The 17,471-nt window shown below is 40.7% G+C and overlaps 1 protein-coding gene across 1 annotated transcript in view; it reads right to left on the bottom strand.

Annotated features, from left to right (window-relative positions):
• LOC139607990 (actin-binding LIM protein 3-like) overlaps positions 1-17,471 on the bottom strand; it is a 44,298-nt gene that overhangs the window by 15,208 nt on the left and 11,619 nt on the right. Inside the window, exons 3-11 of the mRNA XM_071461390.1 lie at positions 14,489-14,672; positions 12,416-12,528; positions 9,903-10,029; positions 9,409-9,502; positions 8,836-8,923; positions 4,068-4,126; positions 2,380-2,460; positions 1,611-1,772; positions 1,444-1,473 (exon numbers count right to left, since the gene is read on the bottom strand). Coding sequence (XP_071317491.1) covers positions 1,444-1,473; positions 1,611-1,772; positions 2,380-2,460; positions 4,068-4,126; positions 8,836-8,923; positions 9,409-9,502; positions 9,903-10,029; positions 12,416-12,528; positions 14,489-14,672 — 938 coding nt within the window. The remainder of the gene's footprint in view (positions 1-1,443; positions 1,474-1,610; positions 1,773-2,379; positions 2,461-4,067; positions 4,127-8,835; positions 8,924-9,408; positions 9,503-9,902; positions 10,030-12,415; positions 12,529-14,488; positions 14,673-17,471) is intronic.

Genomic DNA, 17,471 nt, shown 5'->3' with positions numbered 1-17,471 from the left:
ACACAATTTTAATCACTTCCACATCTATTTAATATTCTATATTGTGCATATGCTGCTGGCAATCCTCCACACATATGTTTGCAGGATATTTGGTCAGTAATGTGTGAATGTTATAACCAGTTTTGAGGAGAGACTGCAAACTACTTCAAAGAACCATAAGGTTTCTTTTGAGTGTTACAGCCCTTTAACTATGATAGAATAGTTTGATATTTTTGGGAAGTAAACTAATTTACTTTCTCTCCACGAGATAGACAATAAAATCAATATCGCACTCATGTTTGTACCCTAAACATGAAGCAGGAAATGAGCCAGCAGGAAATTAGCTTGGATGAGAGAACAGCAACTAGCATGGCTCTGTTTGAGGGTTAAAAACTACATCTACCAGAATCTCACTAGTTAGCATATTGTGTCCTGTTTGTTTGGAGTAGCAAATAAAATAGAGTAGATACAACAAGTTAGGTGGTGAACATATAGCAGTGTTGAAGCTGAGTGGGCCATCATGGCAGTGCCTGACTCTGCCAAACGTGTGAAGCCGAGACTTCGGTGCATGGTGACTTGTGGCAAACATACACTCAGCCCCCTGACACTCAAAGCAGACACACCCTCAATTATACAGAACTTTAAGCCTTAATAAAATTAAAATGGTGAGTTAAATAAAAATTCAGCTATAGAGCTATAGAGACCAAAACCATTTTTTGCACCAGGCTGTAAACGTGTTTTTTTTCTGCTGTAAAGTTTGGCATTTTAACATGGGAGTCTGCATGGGAAGTGCAGTTTTTGGCACTTCCGTGTTTGCTTCATTTTTCAGGCTTGGAGGTTGGCTCTTGTTCTTGCCCAAGTACAGTGACCGTCTTGATTATTGTCAGGATATTTTCCAAAATTATTCAGTTTCTTGTTTATTTTTACGATCATTAGTAAAAATGAATTTCCATGAAAATCATCCTGCAGAGATTTGAAACTTTGCTGTAGATTGGGGATCCGGCTTTTTCTCTCCTGATACCTCAACTCAGGTTATCTCCTGATGCAGAGCAGTGATGTAACACCTGTGCTTTATTTTTCCAAACTTTTGAATTTGTATCACATCATCACTGTGCAGAACTCACTTCAACAATTTTTGTGTTGGTGAGCTGGTGGCTCGCTATGACTGAACGCATGAAACTAATATATATAATTAGTGCTGGAACACTGACACCTCTGATGACAGTGATGAAGACACTGTGTTTAATGTGGATCTGGCACCATCCACTTAGCTCAGTATAATGGTCCATCGCAGTCAACTTTACTGTTAAACAACGTAAAACATCAGAATAATGTAAAATGTTAACTCCCAGTTACTGATTGAATGATTCATCAAAAGTAGAAGCACGTGTTTACTGATCAGCAAGTTAAAACACATGTCATGTGACCCACGTCATCCATTGGACAGAGAGTTAAAGCACTTACATGAGAGTATGGTGATAAGGAGCCCAATGACTGGATGAGAGGGAGAATAACAATTATTGATTATTAAAGGTGAGAGTTATGGTCAACTTCATTTTTATCTCAGAATCACCTAATGCTGTTGCTGTTGTGTTGATTGTGCATGCGTGTACATATGTGTGTGTGTGTACCTGTCGACAGCTGTATCGCTCGAGAGCATCGTCTGAGAGGTGTGTGTGCGCGTGGTCAGCCTGATAAGGGATGATGTCAGGCCGCTGGATGTCATATATGGCTTTGACCCTGGGCAGAGCTGCCAGCTGCTTATAGTCCAAAACATCCCCGTCAGCCTTCGACTGTGAGAGACAGAGGGAGGGGTAGACGGAGAGAGAGAGAGAGAGAAAGAGAGAGAGATGGTAAATGGAAACTGAGTCATAAATAAAAAAGTGGAAACAAACAGTGATTTAGAAGGAACGAGAGAAGAATGCAAAAACACACAAACACAAACAGAAAAATACAAAGAAATGTGATGACAGACGTGTTGGTAGATACACAAAGACATTCAGACGCACAGAATGACAGCCTGTTTAATGACACAGAGAAAAGCATTTGTTAGTTCTGACACTGTAGGAAGACTTTTCATTTTCACCTTTTAACTTTGAGTATGATGGAACAGCTGTAATATAAAATTAAATGTGTTCATGTGTGTACAACTGAGTCATAAGAGGCTTCACCCCAGTATTACCAGCAAAGTGGGGAGACAGATGGGTGGTGAGACAGACAGACAGACAGACAGACAGACAGACAGTCTGCTCCGGGACAGATAGCGCAAACAGAATGAGCTTTCAGGGAAATCCAAGCTTCTGTCTCTGTCGGTTATATCTGATTGATGGCTGTGACAGTGACAGCTGACGGCGTGACTATGGCGGCATTGTCGTTACCATGGTGACGGCAGCTACTCACACAGATAAGCCGGTGAGGAGAACCGAGGAGAGGAGAGGAGCCCGGAGGAGAGATGGACGCCGTCTCAGAGGTACGTCTCAGCTGTTGGGACAAATGTAAGAGTCAGAGCAAGTCTGAGGTCAAAGGTCAGATATAACAGCTAGTTAAATCTTGAAGAAATTATATTGATAATAAAGACATCATCCACAATGTTACATATAGCTGAAAAATTCTCATCTCTAAGCAACAGCAGTTTGCTTTAATTATCTTGGTTCTTAGATTCATCACATACTGTATATTATTTGGCATAAACAACAATTATAAGACTTAGACAATATACATTTACACAAATTGTAGCTGAGAGCGAGCCAGTCTCTCAGCTCAGTGAAACTGAGTGAGTCCTGATAACTAATAATGTTTAGCTTCGCTTCAGCAAGTTCTGCTAACGTGTCTTTACAAGTTGTGGAACCACTTCAGAAATCGAAAACTGCTTCACCGGTGAAAAATAAATGCAACTGAAAAGAGTCAGCGTTCAACAATAAAACAACATTAATTTAACTTTAACTCTACTTTAAATACTCAACTCAAATCTACACGTAAACATATCAGTTGACTAACAGTAAGTAAGCGATAAGTAACAGCAGCAAGAGCAATAAGGGCCAGGCCCGAAGTTAAACTCAGAAAGACTCTGCAGCTGCTGCTTTATTTATTTTATTTTATTTATTTATTTTTTTTTACGGGCCAACAATAACTATACTGACATGAATAACAATAAAGCCTTATGCCTGCTTAGCCCACGGGGTTAATGATGTCACTTTCAATACAAAGATGATAATGACAAGGGGATAAGACTGTAAGAAACAGATTATTCTTTTGTTTTTAGTAATTACTAACTCATTAATTAAATGTTATAATTATTAGTTACCACTAAACAGGTGAATGCTCAACAGTTTATCTCCTGGTTCTCTGATGCATAGTTTCCAAACTCCAACTCTGCACTTGAGGATCAGGACATTTTTAATGAAAGAGTGTCTTATGTCCTCTTAAGGCCCAGCTGTCATGACAGACATCAACTTTGCATTGATGGCCATTATTACCTGAACTTTATTGAATTAAATTTTTGTGTATCTGTGTATCTGACATAGTTGTGACAGTGTTATTATGCACACTGATTATGTGTTATCATTTCATATAAACAAATCTTCCCCTTGCTCCGCTGGTTAGTTTCAGCTTGTAGATGCGTCTTTAGCTGTTTTCTTAACTGACTCTGGCTTTAGATAAACTCCTGTAAGGAGACAGGCAGCTGCCAAACTACAGCCCTTATACATGTTTTAGATAAAATGTTTTTTTGAAAAGAGATGTTTTGTAAAGAATCTGCCAAATAAAGCTACAAGACTAAACTCTTCCACCTTTGGTCCTGTGTAAACTGCATATGGTATCGTAAAATATGTAAAATCTTATCAAAAGCACTACAGCTCATATTGAAAAGTATTTTATTCATCAAGGGTAAGGCAATAAAAAACAATCCTATGTTTATATGGAAGGCAGCTTTGTTTTAGTTAGTTTCTTATAATGCAAAGAACGACGTAATGTTGCTTGTAAACCAAGAATGAGAACTATCAGGCCCAGAGAGATGAGGAGGAACACAGAGGACAGAAACAGAAACAGAGAGAGGGAGCAGGGGTTGCAGGTATTTTAGTATCGCTCACCCTCAGTTTTCTCTCCAGCCGAGCTGCTTCTTTACACATGGGGTGCCAAACCTCTGAACCTGCTCACACACACACACACACACACACACACACACACACACACACACACACACACACACACACACACACACACACACACTTTTAGCTCAGTTGATTTTGTTTATTGTGTGTGGGCAGCAGGCATATAGTTTTATTGGATCCTATGAAGAGTAGATCAGCCTTTCTCAAGTGCATCAACATCAATCAACAAAACACACACACACACACACACACACACACACACACACACACACTCACTCACACACACACACACACAGGAGGCAGGGCGTAAGCCCTGTGGAGGCGATGTGTCTGGTCTCAGGAAAGTATGTAAGCCGGATGTAAGTCTTCTGGTCTCCCCACACAGATAAACAAAGAGGAGGTCTGAGACAGAGAGAATACTTAGCCATGCAGCAGTGTGGCTCTCAGCCCGTCCAGCACTTCACTCCAGACTGAAAAATCCCAACAGCTACAGGATGGATTGCTGCGAAGTTTTCCTCAGACATTCACGACCACAAGAGAATGAATGCTCCCGACTTTGATGATCCTCTAACTTTTGATCTAGTGTCAGGAGAGCAAGTGAGAGCTGCTCTTCTTGATGCTGACTGACATAAATGACTCAGATGAAAAATCAAGCCTAAACCCTCAGTCATCGTGTAAGAGAGAGAGAGAGAGAGAGAGAGAACAATAAAGAGACAGGAAAGACAGAGCAAATGTTCATGCAGTAAAAGAACAATATTACACATTCAATTTCCTTTGCTTACTGCATCATTTCTTTGGTGATTTAGCAACGCACATTCACAGCATAGCGATAAACAAGTTGCTTTGGCAACACTGCACCCTAACAGCCATTGAAAATGTTTTCTGATTTTCACTGAATTGAAGTGAATTAAACAAGAGCAAGAGGTCGAAAGAGGAATGAAGGAGAAAGTGAAGAAGGAAGAGAGGAAAAGAACAAAGGAACGTCAATGAAAAAAGGAGAGGAGGAGGAATTAGAGGAGGAGAAGGAGAAGGAGGGGGAAAATATAGGGCAGACGAGGACAGAGGGGATGAATGAAGGCTATTACAGTAGATCTTATTCATAACAATAAACCACTAATGTCAGGATGCTATATGCGTGTGGATCTGATAGTGATAATGATGCTAATATATCCGCTCTGAACACACACACACACACACACACACACACACACACTCGCTGACTCTGTATCATTTTCTCGGGCCTCAGGGCAACACAGACTAGCCGAATGGGCTCAGTTAGCTGATCATGACTCTAATATACAACCACTATCAACACCATAAATCTGACCTGCTTGCACACACACACACACACACACACTGAAGCAAAAAGAAGTGGGATACACACACGCAACAACCACACATACTCACACGCACGCCCGCACACAAAATCAATACTGTAGACAGAAACCATGCGTGGTGATTCAGTGCACCCCCGTCCTGCCCACGCTCCTCAACTTTGCTGCACAACAGCCTTGGACTTGGGATCTGTTATCTCCTGGATGAGGAGAATCTAAATGGTGCGGAGGGAAGGAGCTCGATTCCAAAATACGGAGCTGAAATCAGCTCTGAGAAAATGAGCTGACTGAAATTTGACACAAAATAATCCTTTAAATGTTGCTCCTGAGTCCTTCTCAGCCTTTTTTCATGCATGCAGACGGAAAAACGTTTCATTTAGGAACGAAGCCTCGGCTTTGTTAGGGCAGACTTTTATTTTCCTCCTTGTTTTAACCTTATGCAAAACGGGGTTAATCAGTTGAGCAAACTGGCCTTCTTATCTCGACCGGTGATATTCAAACGAGGGAATGAAGGCAGCCAGTGTAAATCTAGGGAAACAGTACTGACATCTGTGCTCGTGCTATTTGAAATTCTAATGCTATATGCTATAAAGCAGCAGATATTTAAATGGCCTCAGGCGTTTCTGCTTTTTGCTGAATCATGCTGCCACGAGAAACAGCAGAAACATCAGACTGATGTTACCATTCAGATATGTGCTGCTTGTCTGCTGTACTTGGGTTTTTAAACTGAGTATTTGTTCAGAGACGGTAAAGGGGAGTGAGTCATTGAAGAGTGCATGAATGGAGTGAAGCTATCGTCAGTTAATAAATGTGTATTTTATTCTGCCCCCCCATAAGAGCCAAATCAATGCTCTTCACCTTTAAGAATTGAAATAGCTTTTTTATTAATTTTTTGGGAGCTCGAAATATATTTTCGACGGCAGAGCTGACAGGTTTGGTGGCACGTGAATCTGTATATACCTGAAACCAGTAGTTGATCAAGATATATTTGCTTATTTACTGGTTACGGCTGCTAAAATTGGAAAAATCTTATTGCTTTTAAAGTTGTTTTTTTTTTTAAGTTTGGACCCTGGTAACTTGTAGGGGGTGATTTAGAAATGATACAGTAGATTTATCATGAATGGCAGTAATGTTTAGCTGCAGCTAGAGCTGAACAATTAATCCAAATATTTCCCAAAAGTGCACTATCCAAATCGCTGGAGCAGCAGTTTTTTTTTGATGGTGGTAAAATGTTTCACAGCATCCCATAAATGAAGTATTGTCGGGCTACAGAGATTCCCCAGCCTACAAATCAAATTCTCCAGACATAAAGGCACATGTTTGTTTAGCCCCAGCAAAAATCACATAATCATCATTTTTATTTTTTGGTTTTCAGTGCAAATGAAAAGTAAAATGACCACTCCAACTGAAATCGCAATATAATCACAATATGATTTTTTATTTATTTATTTATTTATTTTGCATATTGTTAAGCCCAAGTCCTGGAGGAATAGGATATGACATTTCACATTTGCACCACCTGAACGAACCTGCAGCCCAACTGGTGTCAGAATCACTGAGGACACAGTGGAGGTGGAGAACCTCCACACTAAAGTTTTCAGACTGTTGAACGCTTGATGAGACGATAATCACACTATTTACATCCATCCTTTTATTCAGTTCATAACTCCCATCTCCAGCACGTACACACATACACACACATGCACGCCACTTCTTATTCCAGACATGCTTCATGAGATTGATTGCAAGGGTGTGTGCGTGCGTGTGTGTGTGAGTGCGTGTGCCGTAATTGAGTGTGTCTCACGAGGGTGATTGCTCAGCCCTCCTACATGTCTGAAGTCATCAAAAGGAGGGAATGTAACCTTGGGGCAGCTCACTGGAGCTCAGCACACACACATGCACACACAAACACACACACATAGTCACCTACACGCACACACCTGCTTTCACATGCAGACACACAAATGTGCGAATAGCAGATACACAGAGGATGACGCTCACATGTATTAGAACACACATGCAAGTACACACACACACACACACACACACACACACACACACACGCTTCAAGTTCAATATGCAAATGCTTCGCTTTAGTGGCGGCTGTGGGCGCAGCAGCAGAATGTCAATGAGGGGAAACAGGAGGTGTCAACCTGTGTGGCGACTCTGGGACGCTGTGTGTGTCAGCCACATGTGACGGTACAGCAGCTCCACGTTTAATCTGGATCCAGCCCGGTCGGGCAGAGTTATCTGTGCTCCACAAATGTTATCTGTGCTCCATGTTGTCGAGGAAGTGCAAAAATATTTACAGCCAACAGTTTTAACTGGTTCTTCCTACATTATACACAAAATGCACAGTGTTTAATGTAAACTGTGGTTGGGGTTAAGGTCAAGGAAAGTCAATGGTCATGGTTAAATAATTTAATTTCACTGCTGATTAACACTGACATGAGACAGGATGTAAAAATAGGACTCAAAGATTAAAGGCAAATGTCTGTGCACCATCCACCTGCCTGATCTCAGCACGTTGTTTTTGTTTCTATCTGGCCGTCATGCTACTTTATCACACTCAAACTCAATAAATACATTTAATCATGATTTTTTTGCATATTACATGCACTTCTATAGAAATGTTGTGTTTGATTTTCCTCTTGAACATAACTGCTAATGCAAAACAAATGATTATGAACCTAATTTGCAGGACAATTGGGTGAGTAATTCAAAAGATAATAAGCAAAATGCATCAAAATGCAAGTCGCACACAGTTAAGCAGGTTTACTAGTGTCCCCACATCAGCCTGTATTTGAATCCATGATTAAGCTTATTAACTTTAATTAAAACTGAAAACAATTTAAACCTCTGGCAGTCGGCCGCTTTCATTCAGATTAATTCTGTCAGTGGCAGCGCAGAATAATGGACACAGCAGCAGGGGCGAAGGTTGAGAGGTAATTGACTCCAACCTTTGTGTGTATCAAGAAAACATCAGACAGGGGAAGGTCTGTGTCTGTGTGTGTGTGTGTGTGTGTGTGTGTGTGTGTGTGTGTCTCTGCCACTGAGAGTAGTAATGTGTGTTACATGTGAGATCAATAACCTATATAGTGGTACTTTGTTAAAAGCAGCCATTTATCAGGTGGCTGTATCCTACTTCTCTCTGACTCGCCTTCTCTCCCGCTCACACACACGAACACACACACAAACACACATACACACACTTCCACAGATGCAGAGGAAACACTCAGGCCATCTGGATACTTGGAGGGAACAGCTAATTCAATAGAGGCTACATGTCTATTTTTATGCCTGTACAACTGCAGAAGCACCTTTGTGTGTGTATCCACAGACGCTATTCACAAAACTAAAAATCTATTCTGTTGCTTTTAAATATAGTGTGTATATACACTCTTTCCCCTCACCTGTGAGGTACATTTCCTCTCCTTCCAGGAACATCATGTGACAGCGGGCACACCTGGCACAGGTGGGGTGGTAGTGCTTCCCTCCAGCCTGGAGGAGAGATAGGGTAGACAGGAAAGGAAAGGAAAGGAAAGGAGAGGAAAAGAGAGGAGAGGAAAGGAAAGGAAAGGAAAGAAAAGGAAAGGAAAGGAGAGATGCAAGAAGAAATAAACAAGGCAGAGAGAGCAGATGACACAAATGAGGAAACGAGAACAGAGTGCCGATAAGAAATAAAGGAAAACAATGAGGAGTGAAGAATGGGGAGAGGCGTGATGAGAAAGGAATGAATAGGGTAGAGGAGATGAGAGAGTGTTGCTTTGTTGGTTTTCCAAAGCCGCTTCACCACCAGTCAACACTTCAGTCATTTTAAGAGGGACAGCTGGGATTTTTTGCAGCTTTTTATAGACACACACATTCTTCCACACATGAACAAAAAAACCCACAATTTCCTCCCTCTCGTTCCCATCTGTCTTAAGCACAGACACACACACCACACATGTACTGTATGTATATAAATATGGACAAAATGCACTCACTTCAAGGACTCTGCCGCTGATGTACCTGTTACAGCTCTCACACCTGATCCCAAACTGGGTGTGGTAGTCAGTCTCACAGTAAGGTATCCCATCCCTGCCAGAGACACAGAAAAGTTGTCAGTTTAAATTTACCTCCCGGCTTCCTGCAACTGCTCCACTATCATTTATCCGGCGCCACGTTGTTTTCTAATGTCTGTGTCTATGAACCAACTGAGGCAAAGACAACAGATTCCTGAAGTATTCACAGGACATTTCATTGAGACTTCCGCTCAAATAAATACTGATGATATCCTTCATTTGATTAGGAGACTGATTGAATAATCTAACACCTATTTCGAGCAGGTTTATTATCATCATTGTGTAGCTTCAGATGTAGCAGTCTACACACAAGCAATATTGGCTTTTCAAAACTGAGGGCGTGGATATCTCCAGGAAATCTTTGATGTTCGCACAAAAATACCAAGAAACGGTACAGACAGGATCAAGCCACCTACTTGCTGATGTACTCTCCAGTGAGCGCGCAGCCGCATGTTCGGCATTTAAAACAACTGACGTGCCACTGTCTCTCTAGAGCCAGCAGAGACTGACCCTGTTTGATCTCCTCGCCACAGCCTGCACAGTCTGGAGGAGAGGAGAGGAGAGGAGAGGAGAGGAGAGGAGAGGAGAGGAAATGCAGCGATGAGAAAACACACAATTAAGATAAGAGCAGCTTCAACACCTTTTTCATTCATCATCCTTCCTCTCTGTCCTTGCCTCTCTGCTCTGCCAAAATCTCATCACTCCTCTTCTCCGTCTCCTCACTTCATCATCCCTCTCTCTCATGTTGTCAAAGTCACACTGTCGTCGCCAGATGGAGCTACCAGAAACCAGGCCACAAGACTACCTGGAGCAGCAGGCCACCTTCTGTGTGTGTGTGTGTGTACGTGTGTGTGCTTATGTGTGTGTGTGGGTGTGTAGCTGCAGGGAAGGTGGCTGTGTTTTCCAGCGTTCAGCAGGTGGATGGTACAACTCTTTTGGTGTTTTTCACCAGCAGGTGAACAACACCAGCTTACATACTGGATGAATCATAAAGGACTGTGAGTTATTTCAATTCAATATCAGTCGACTGCATCAGAACCACAGTCACAGACATTTCTTGATTCTACCTGGCCGGAGATTATGAGTTATTTTTAGCTGTAACGTAGTAGCTTTATGCTATAACACTAGGATTACTGTAGCTTTGGTGATATTTCACATTTTTCTTACTGTGAGCAAAACCAAAAATCAAGGAATGATTTTACCCTATTAACAAGTTTTGCCTGTGTAGCCAAAGCCTGATATACTGTGTCTTCTTCACCTGAGCTCCACTGGTGTCAAACATGATTAAAAACTCAACAGTGAGCCAGACTGTTTTACTGAGTGACATGTTGCTTCATTACCATGACGATGGGCACCTCAGTTTATTCTGACTCACTGGCAAACACACTGTCCTGCTGCTCTAAATACGCTCTAGACCACCAATTGTTTAATCCACGGCCGAAAATAGTCCCCAAAAATGCGCTATTTATTCCTGTCTTGGTAAAGTTTGATGAAAACCACAGCGACCAGCTGTTTGTGACTTATTTTTAAAGAATCACATCTTTGGTAAGAGCAAATGTGCTTAGGGCCAGGATAAAAAAAAAAAAGGGAAGAGAATTTGAGGGATGACTAAAGCATGGCTGGTTTTGGATTCACTGACAGTGAGAAAAACATTGACGGACTCCAGACTATCTTTCAATGCTAAAATCTAGAGGGCTATTTCTTGAAGCTGTTTCTTGTATTTGTTAAAAAAGGAAAATGACTAGTTCCATTTGCTGATGAAAACCAACAGATGCAGTGGAAGACTCAAAAAAGGTAGTAAGATGACTGAGATGAGATTATTTTGTCACTCATACTGCTCCTGTTCATGTGGCTGCATCTGAATCCTGAAAATACTGACTTCAGCTATAGAGTCCAAGTGCTGATGTGTACTATGTACCGAAAAACATGAAGCATGGTAAAATAGCAATAAACAAACAAGTTTTACTTATTACAAGCATGACAGACATGATGAAAGCGTAGTGCTCTCTGGGCTCCATAGATCCAACTAAATTAACTAATATCCACAGACAATTTGTTAACCAATCAGAAGGCAGAGCTGACTAATCAAACATTCTGCAATTAAACTACAGAGCTGTTTATGCTTAGTAAATGAAATACTGCAAAATATTACTGACGTTTAACAAATATTTCTCTTTTCTATACATGATTCTGACATTCCTACAACCCAGTACTCCAAGGGTGTTGATAATATGTAGTACCAATAAGTAGTTTCTGTTTCAGAATGTACTGCATTGCCCCAAAATTTGAAAAAGAAGCTAAAGTTAAAAAAAGAAGAAAGAAAAAGAAGTTATTACAAATAGCACAACTGATTTCAGGGAATATTTGTGAATAACGATACATCTCATCACAGACGACTCATAACACATGAACCATTAGTAACAGTAACAGAAAATCTGAAAATTCATACAGTATAAGTAGAATAGAATAGAATAGAATAGAATAGCTCTTTGTAAAAAACAAAAGTCAGTTTTAGGAGAAGCAGCATTAAAAAAAAATGTGTGTACATATATTTGTATGGCATACACTAAGGAGTGTGCGTGTGTGTGTGTATTCGTGTACTTGTACTTGCTACATAGTAAGGACCAAAAAAAGTATTTTACTAACAGAGTGAGGACATTTTGGGAAAGTGAGGACATTTCGGCCGGTCCTCACTTTTTGAGACACCTTCAAATCACATTTTGAGGGTTAAGACTTGGTTTTAGAGTTATGGTTAGAATTAGGTTTAGGTTTAGGTTAAGGTTAAGGTTAGGGTCAGGGTTAGGGTTAGGCACTCAGTTGTGATGGTTAAGGTTAGGGTAAGGGGCTAGGGAATGCATTATGTCAATGAGTGTCCTCACAAAGATAGAAGTACAAGTATGTGTGTATGTGTGTGTGTGTGCTTTCTTACAGCTTGGTCCATGGACCTTGACGGGCTTGTCGCTGTTCAGAGAGTGTGAGCACTGCTGACACACACACTTCTTCCCGCAGAAGGTCACCCTGTCTCCAATTGGGAACGGACTCCTGTGAACACACACACACACACACACACACACACAGACCATTTCAGTAAAGTCATGCAGATATGGGGCAGTGCAGAAATTCTACTTTTTGCGTCATTTTATTTTCTTCTCCTTTTGGTCATTTAAGTTGTCTGCCATATATCGTATTGTCAAAGTCGTGATGTCAAAGTCCTGCGCTTTATACGTCTTCCACACCGCCAGCCACCTCCCTACCACTTCCATGCAGCACACAGTGACGGAGCACTTTGTTCCCTGGAAAAAAAGCTTCCCACTGAACTGAACATAATTGAGGCAGCAGGCAGTTATGTTTCCCTCAAAACATAACTGACCAAACAAAGTCCCAGCAGACAGGGTTGAAAAAAAAAAAAATCTCACACTACAGTTACACTGCCAGGTGACAGACAGTCGTATCAGTGCACTGCCCGGCTGTATGTATTTCTTCTGGGTGGAGTTTTGGAGTCTGCACACACTCAGTAAGGTTGTGGGAACTGAGTCAATATTTTGACAAAAAAAAAAAAAAAAAAAAGTCATTTGCAAGATACAATTTTATTGCAGTGTGCTGACTCAGCCATTTTCAAGATGAATAAGCTTCATTCGCAATCTCAGTGTAATGTGTTCTCATTAGTAGAGTGGGTACACACACACACACACACACACACACACACACACACACACACACACACACACACACACAGGAACTCTGTCCAGCATAAGCAAACTAAAGCCTAATGATCCATCTCTACGTCTTATGCACTGACAGAGTGTTAGCCTTTCACATGGACTGTACTGGTTACCACTCACATGTATACCAGTCAGCTTTAAGTGAACTGAAATGAAGCCAATTTATATGCTATATCATGATTAAAGTGAGAGCAGCCAACAGCCAACACAAGAAACACATCTTCCATATGAAGGCTTTCATTTTAAAACTATTTTAAAATCTCTTCTCTTCAGCTTCCTGCTCCACTCTAATACGCAGGTAGCACTGGTGGTCTGGGGTTGGGGAGTTTGAAAGATGCAAGTTGCATTAATGGGAAGTTGGCACCAAAGGGCACCAACACTCTGCTGCTTCTGCTGATAGCTGCTTCAATTTCCATCACTCCTTTTTTAAATGTATCTCTCACAAGCTCCCCAGACTTGCTAGACTAAATAAATAGACTTCCTTTTTTACTGATAAGATAACAACACCAATTCATTTTAGAATAAAGCACTGTGTTTGCTGTTATATTCAAAACCTGGGTGATCATAATAAACAAATATCTGACTTTAGTGACTTGATTTGTTTCTCATTTTTCCCATCCTTCATTTTCTTTATTTTCAGTAAAGCACTTTGTGATAAACCTAGTAAAAGCACGGTTTCAGCAAACTTTGTTTGTTACTTTTAAGCCGCTATAACAAGTGATTGTGAATATTTCAATGGATCACCACCTGCAGTGCAGATGGTCTGCTCTGGTGTGCAAAGTTCAGCGGAGGAAAACACAGGCACTGGAATTTTCTGGCCAGCAGTTCTCATACATCACTGTTTTCCAGTTGTAAAGAGCCACCTGTGGTAGGTGAACAGACTGGCAAAGTCATTAATCCACAGGATGTGGTGCCCTGTGAGAATCTCATTTGTTGCTGTTGTTTTTGTCATCACAAGTTAGAGATGAAACGGTGCCAGGAGGATCCCTGAGGACATGACACACTGCAGAGCTGTAAATGATGGTGTTAGAAGAGAAATGTTGTTTGTACGCTGAGAGAAATATCTTAATTCCACTACTGCTACTACCTTGGCCCATATAATTTTTAAGAGCCTACACTATGATTCAATCTTTCTATAAAATTTGATTTGCAAGATGAAATGAGGTGCAGCTGGTTCACTTACACTTGCGTATGCGTGTGATGAGCTGCCAGCTTTACCTGTCTACCTGTCCGCTCTACAACAGCCTGCGTCTGAAAATGTTCAAACGTTCTTCCTTTACCTGCAGATGCTGCAGACGAAGCAGTGTGGGTGGTACGTCCTCCCCAGGGCAGACACCACCTCTCCAGTGATGTACTGGTCACAGCTGTCACACTGGGTCCCATAGAGCCGCTGATAGTCCTTGGTACAGATGTACTCTCCAGAGTGGTGGAAGAAACCCGAGTGAACCAAGTCACAGCCGCACACTGAACAGATGGAGAGAAAAAAACTGAGTGGGTTCACTTCATTCTTTTAGAAATACAAGGGAGACTAAACAAACGAAGTATACTGTTGTCACTGTGCGGCAGACAAAATAAATCTTTTCAGTCTGTGGTAATGAGGTGTTCAAAAGTCACGTTTCAAATTCATGTTACAAAAACCAGTATGGTGTGGTAACCAATATGATGTTCCACACGTTGCTGCTATACTTATTATAAGTCCAGCTGTCAACCTGCAGTCTTGACACAAACCCCAGTATTAATCCACTAATCTAGAGGTTTCGTCTTCTGGAGCGAGGTTGGCCAACAGAAAACACAGTGTGTGTGTGTGTGTGTGTGTGTGTGTGTGTGTGTGTGTGTGTGGTTGAAGGGATTGGGTTGTTGAGAGTGCAATCTGTTGTCCTGTCTGACCTCTTAAGGGTTAATGCTGTAATCTGATTTTGGGGATTAGACTAGTGACCATCTAATCTGTTAATTTATGCATTATGTTATGGTTGTCTGTACATATGAAAAAAACAAACAAAAAAAAAACACACACACACACACACGGATGGATGGCTATGTATGTGTGTACCATGTTTACACACAACAAACAGGTTTGTGTATCTCTGGAGACAGTGTTGTTTGAAAGATGCATGTCCAGGCAGGGACACTCATAGATACACACACTTAACTATATATTCTGACAGCTTGATGTATGACTTTTATTTAGCAAATGCAAGGTCTTTCAGCCAAATGATTGCTTCTGGTCCAGCTGTGCTGAGGGTGAGGAGGCTTCTGCTGAGCTGGTTGGTTGGATGCTTTAAAAGGGGCTCAACGATGATTTGCTTCACCTACCGGGGAGACAGGAGCTTTGTCTTACCCCTCATTGGTTGTGTTTTATAGTATTTATAATGTTCTTATAATGCTACCACTGTAAAAAAAAAAAATATCATGCAAATCCCCAAAATGAATTTAATCACTGATGCTGTCAGTGCCATGCTTTAGCCCCTCATCTCCACACAAGGCAGCACATATCTATCACTATGACATAACCTGTGGTATAAACTGCAGTATACAGATACACCATGACACAGTCTATATGTACTGTAAGCTAGAGATCTGACAGGCAGCCAACGGATCAAAATATCTGACAGTGAAGTGAATGTCTGGTCTCTAATTAAGCTAATGGCTTTAAACCCAGTGGAGTGAATGGAGCTGGTCTGATCCGAGCCAGTGTGTTAAGTGGCTCAGACACAGAGAGAGAGAGAGAGAGAGAGAGAGAGAGAGAGAGAGAGAGAGAGAGATACTGTAGAGCAATACTTAAGTGAACTGTGTTCCTTTTCAAAGCTTTTTTGACATAACCCTTGAAACACATCAATCATTTGATTTTTATTTAGAAAATATCTGAACCTTTGAATCATGTCATGGTAATTTTCAACTCTCTTTAAAAAGTGTATTCTTGTAATATTATGTAGATATTCACATGGTCTCTGTTTATCACTGGAAAGCTGACTATAAAACAAACTGACATTACTGCCACAAGCCCTGTAATTGTAAACAGTACAGGCTGTTTATTGCATAGAAGCAAGGCAATGCAAGTTTATTTGTATATCACCTTTCACCATTCAAAGTACATGAGACATAAAAGGCAAAGACCATGTAAACAGAGACATATAAATATGATTTGAAAGAGTAAAATGAAGGGGAGATAAACATAAGGTAAAACACGATAAGGGCTTAAACAGGAGAATAAAAATAAGAACACAGCTACAGTTCAGTGCAAGATATGAATAAATAATCCTAAATTTAATGTAATAAAAGGAAGAGGTAAACAGAAAAGTTAGGCTGAGAGTAAGAGCACATCTCTGCACAGGAAGCCAGTGAAAGGATCAGAGAACTGGAGTGATGTGATCCACTTTCCTGGTCTTAGTGAGGACTCTGAAGCAGCAGCTATCTGACTGACTTCTTGGAGAGACCTGTAAAGGCAGCATTAGAGTAGTTTCCTACATCAGACATAAGTCCTTTCATTCTTGATATATTTTTGTCACTGTTTTAATCGCTGTTCAAATTTAAAAGCAGTCTTATGTTTATTTCTTCTTTCTTTTTCACTGTGTTTTTGCTGAATTACTCCAGAACTAGAACTACTGCCTCAGGGTTGTATGCCTTCACCAACCAGTCAAGTTTCAGGAAACATGGTCACAACTTCCTCTTCTCTTCCTGAGTTACAGTATTGAATAATAACCATAGGTGTTTTGCAGAACATTATGTTGTCACAGTGAAGTTGACCTTTGACATTTTATTTTGGATATAAAATGTCATCACCTCATTGTTTTATTCTGTTTGACATTTGTGTTAAATTGTGTCATAAGTAGTACGAATTCTTGAGTTGTGGGATAAATCGTGTTTTGTGAGGTCATGGTGACCTTTGACCTTCTAATCACCTCATCCTTGAGTCCATGTTTAAGTTTGTGCCAGATTCCCCAAAAACATAAGGTCACCATGACCTTGACCTTTGACCACCAAACTCTATCCAATCTATCTATGACACAGATCAAAAGTTCTGTTTTTTACAGTATACAAACGTATGATGCTTTCGTTCTTTCTCACAAAGAAGTTAATCCTTATTATTGTATATAACTGAATGGTTTTCTCACAGTTTAATTGGGTTGAAGATGCTCAAGTTTTACAAAGCAAAGAAAACTGGGTCATCATCTTACAAATGATGATGTCCCAGTACACAGTGTAGAGCACTTCTGTTTCCTGTGTCCTCTGTCTCTGATATGTTGTTCTAGCCATTGTGAAGCT

This window comes from Trachinotus anak, unplaced genomic scaffold (assembly GCF_046630095.1).
Source record: "Trachinotus anak isolate AG129_WGS33_773 ecotype Australia unplaced genomic scaffold, CSIRO_AGI_Tana_v1 ptg000024l, whole genome shotgun sequence".
Classification (NCBI taxonomy): Eukaryota; Metazoa; Chordata; class Actinopteri; order Carangiformes; family Carangidae; genus Trachinotus; species Trachinotus anak.
Note: the sequence above shows the minus strand (reverse complement) of the source record. Positions and strands in the feature narration are given on the sequence as shown.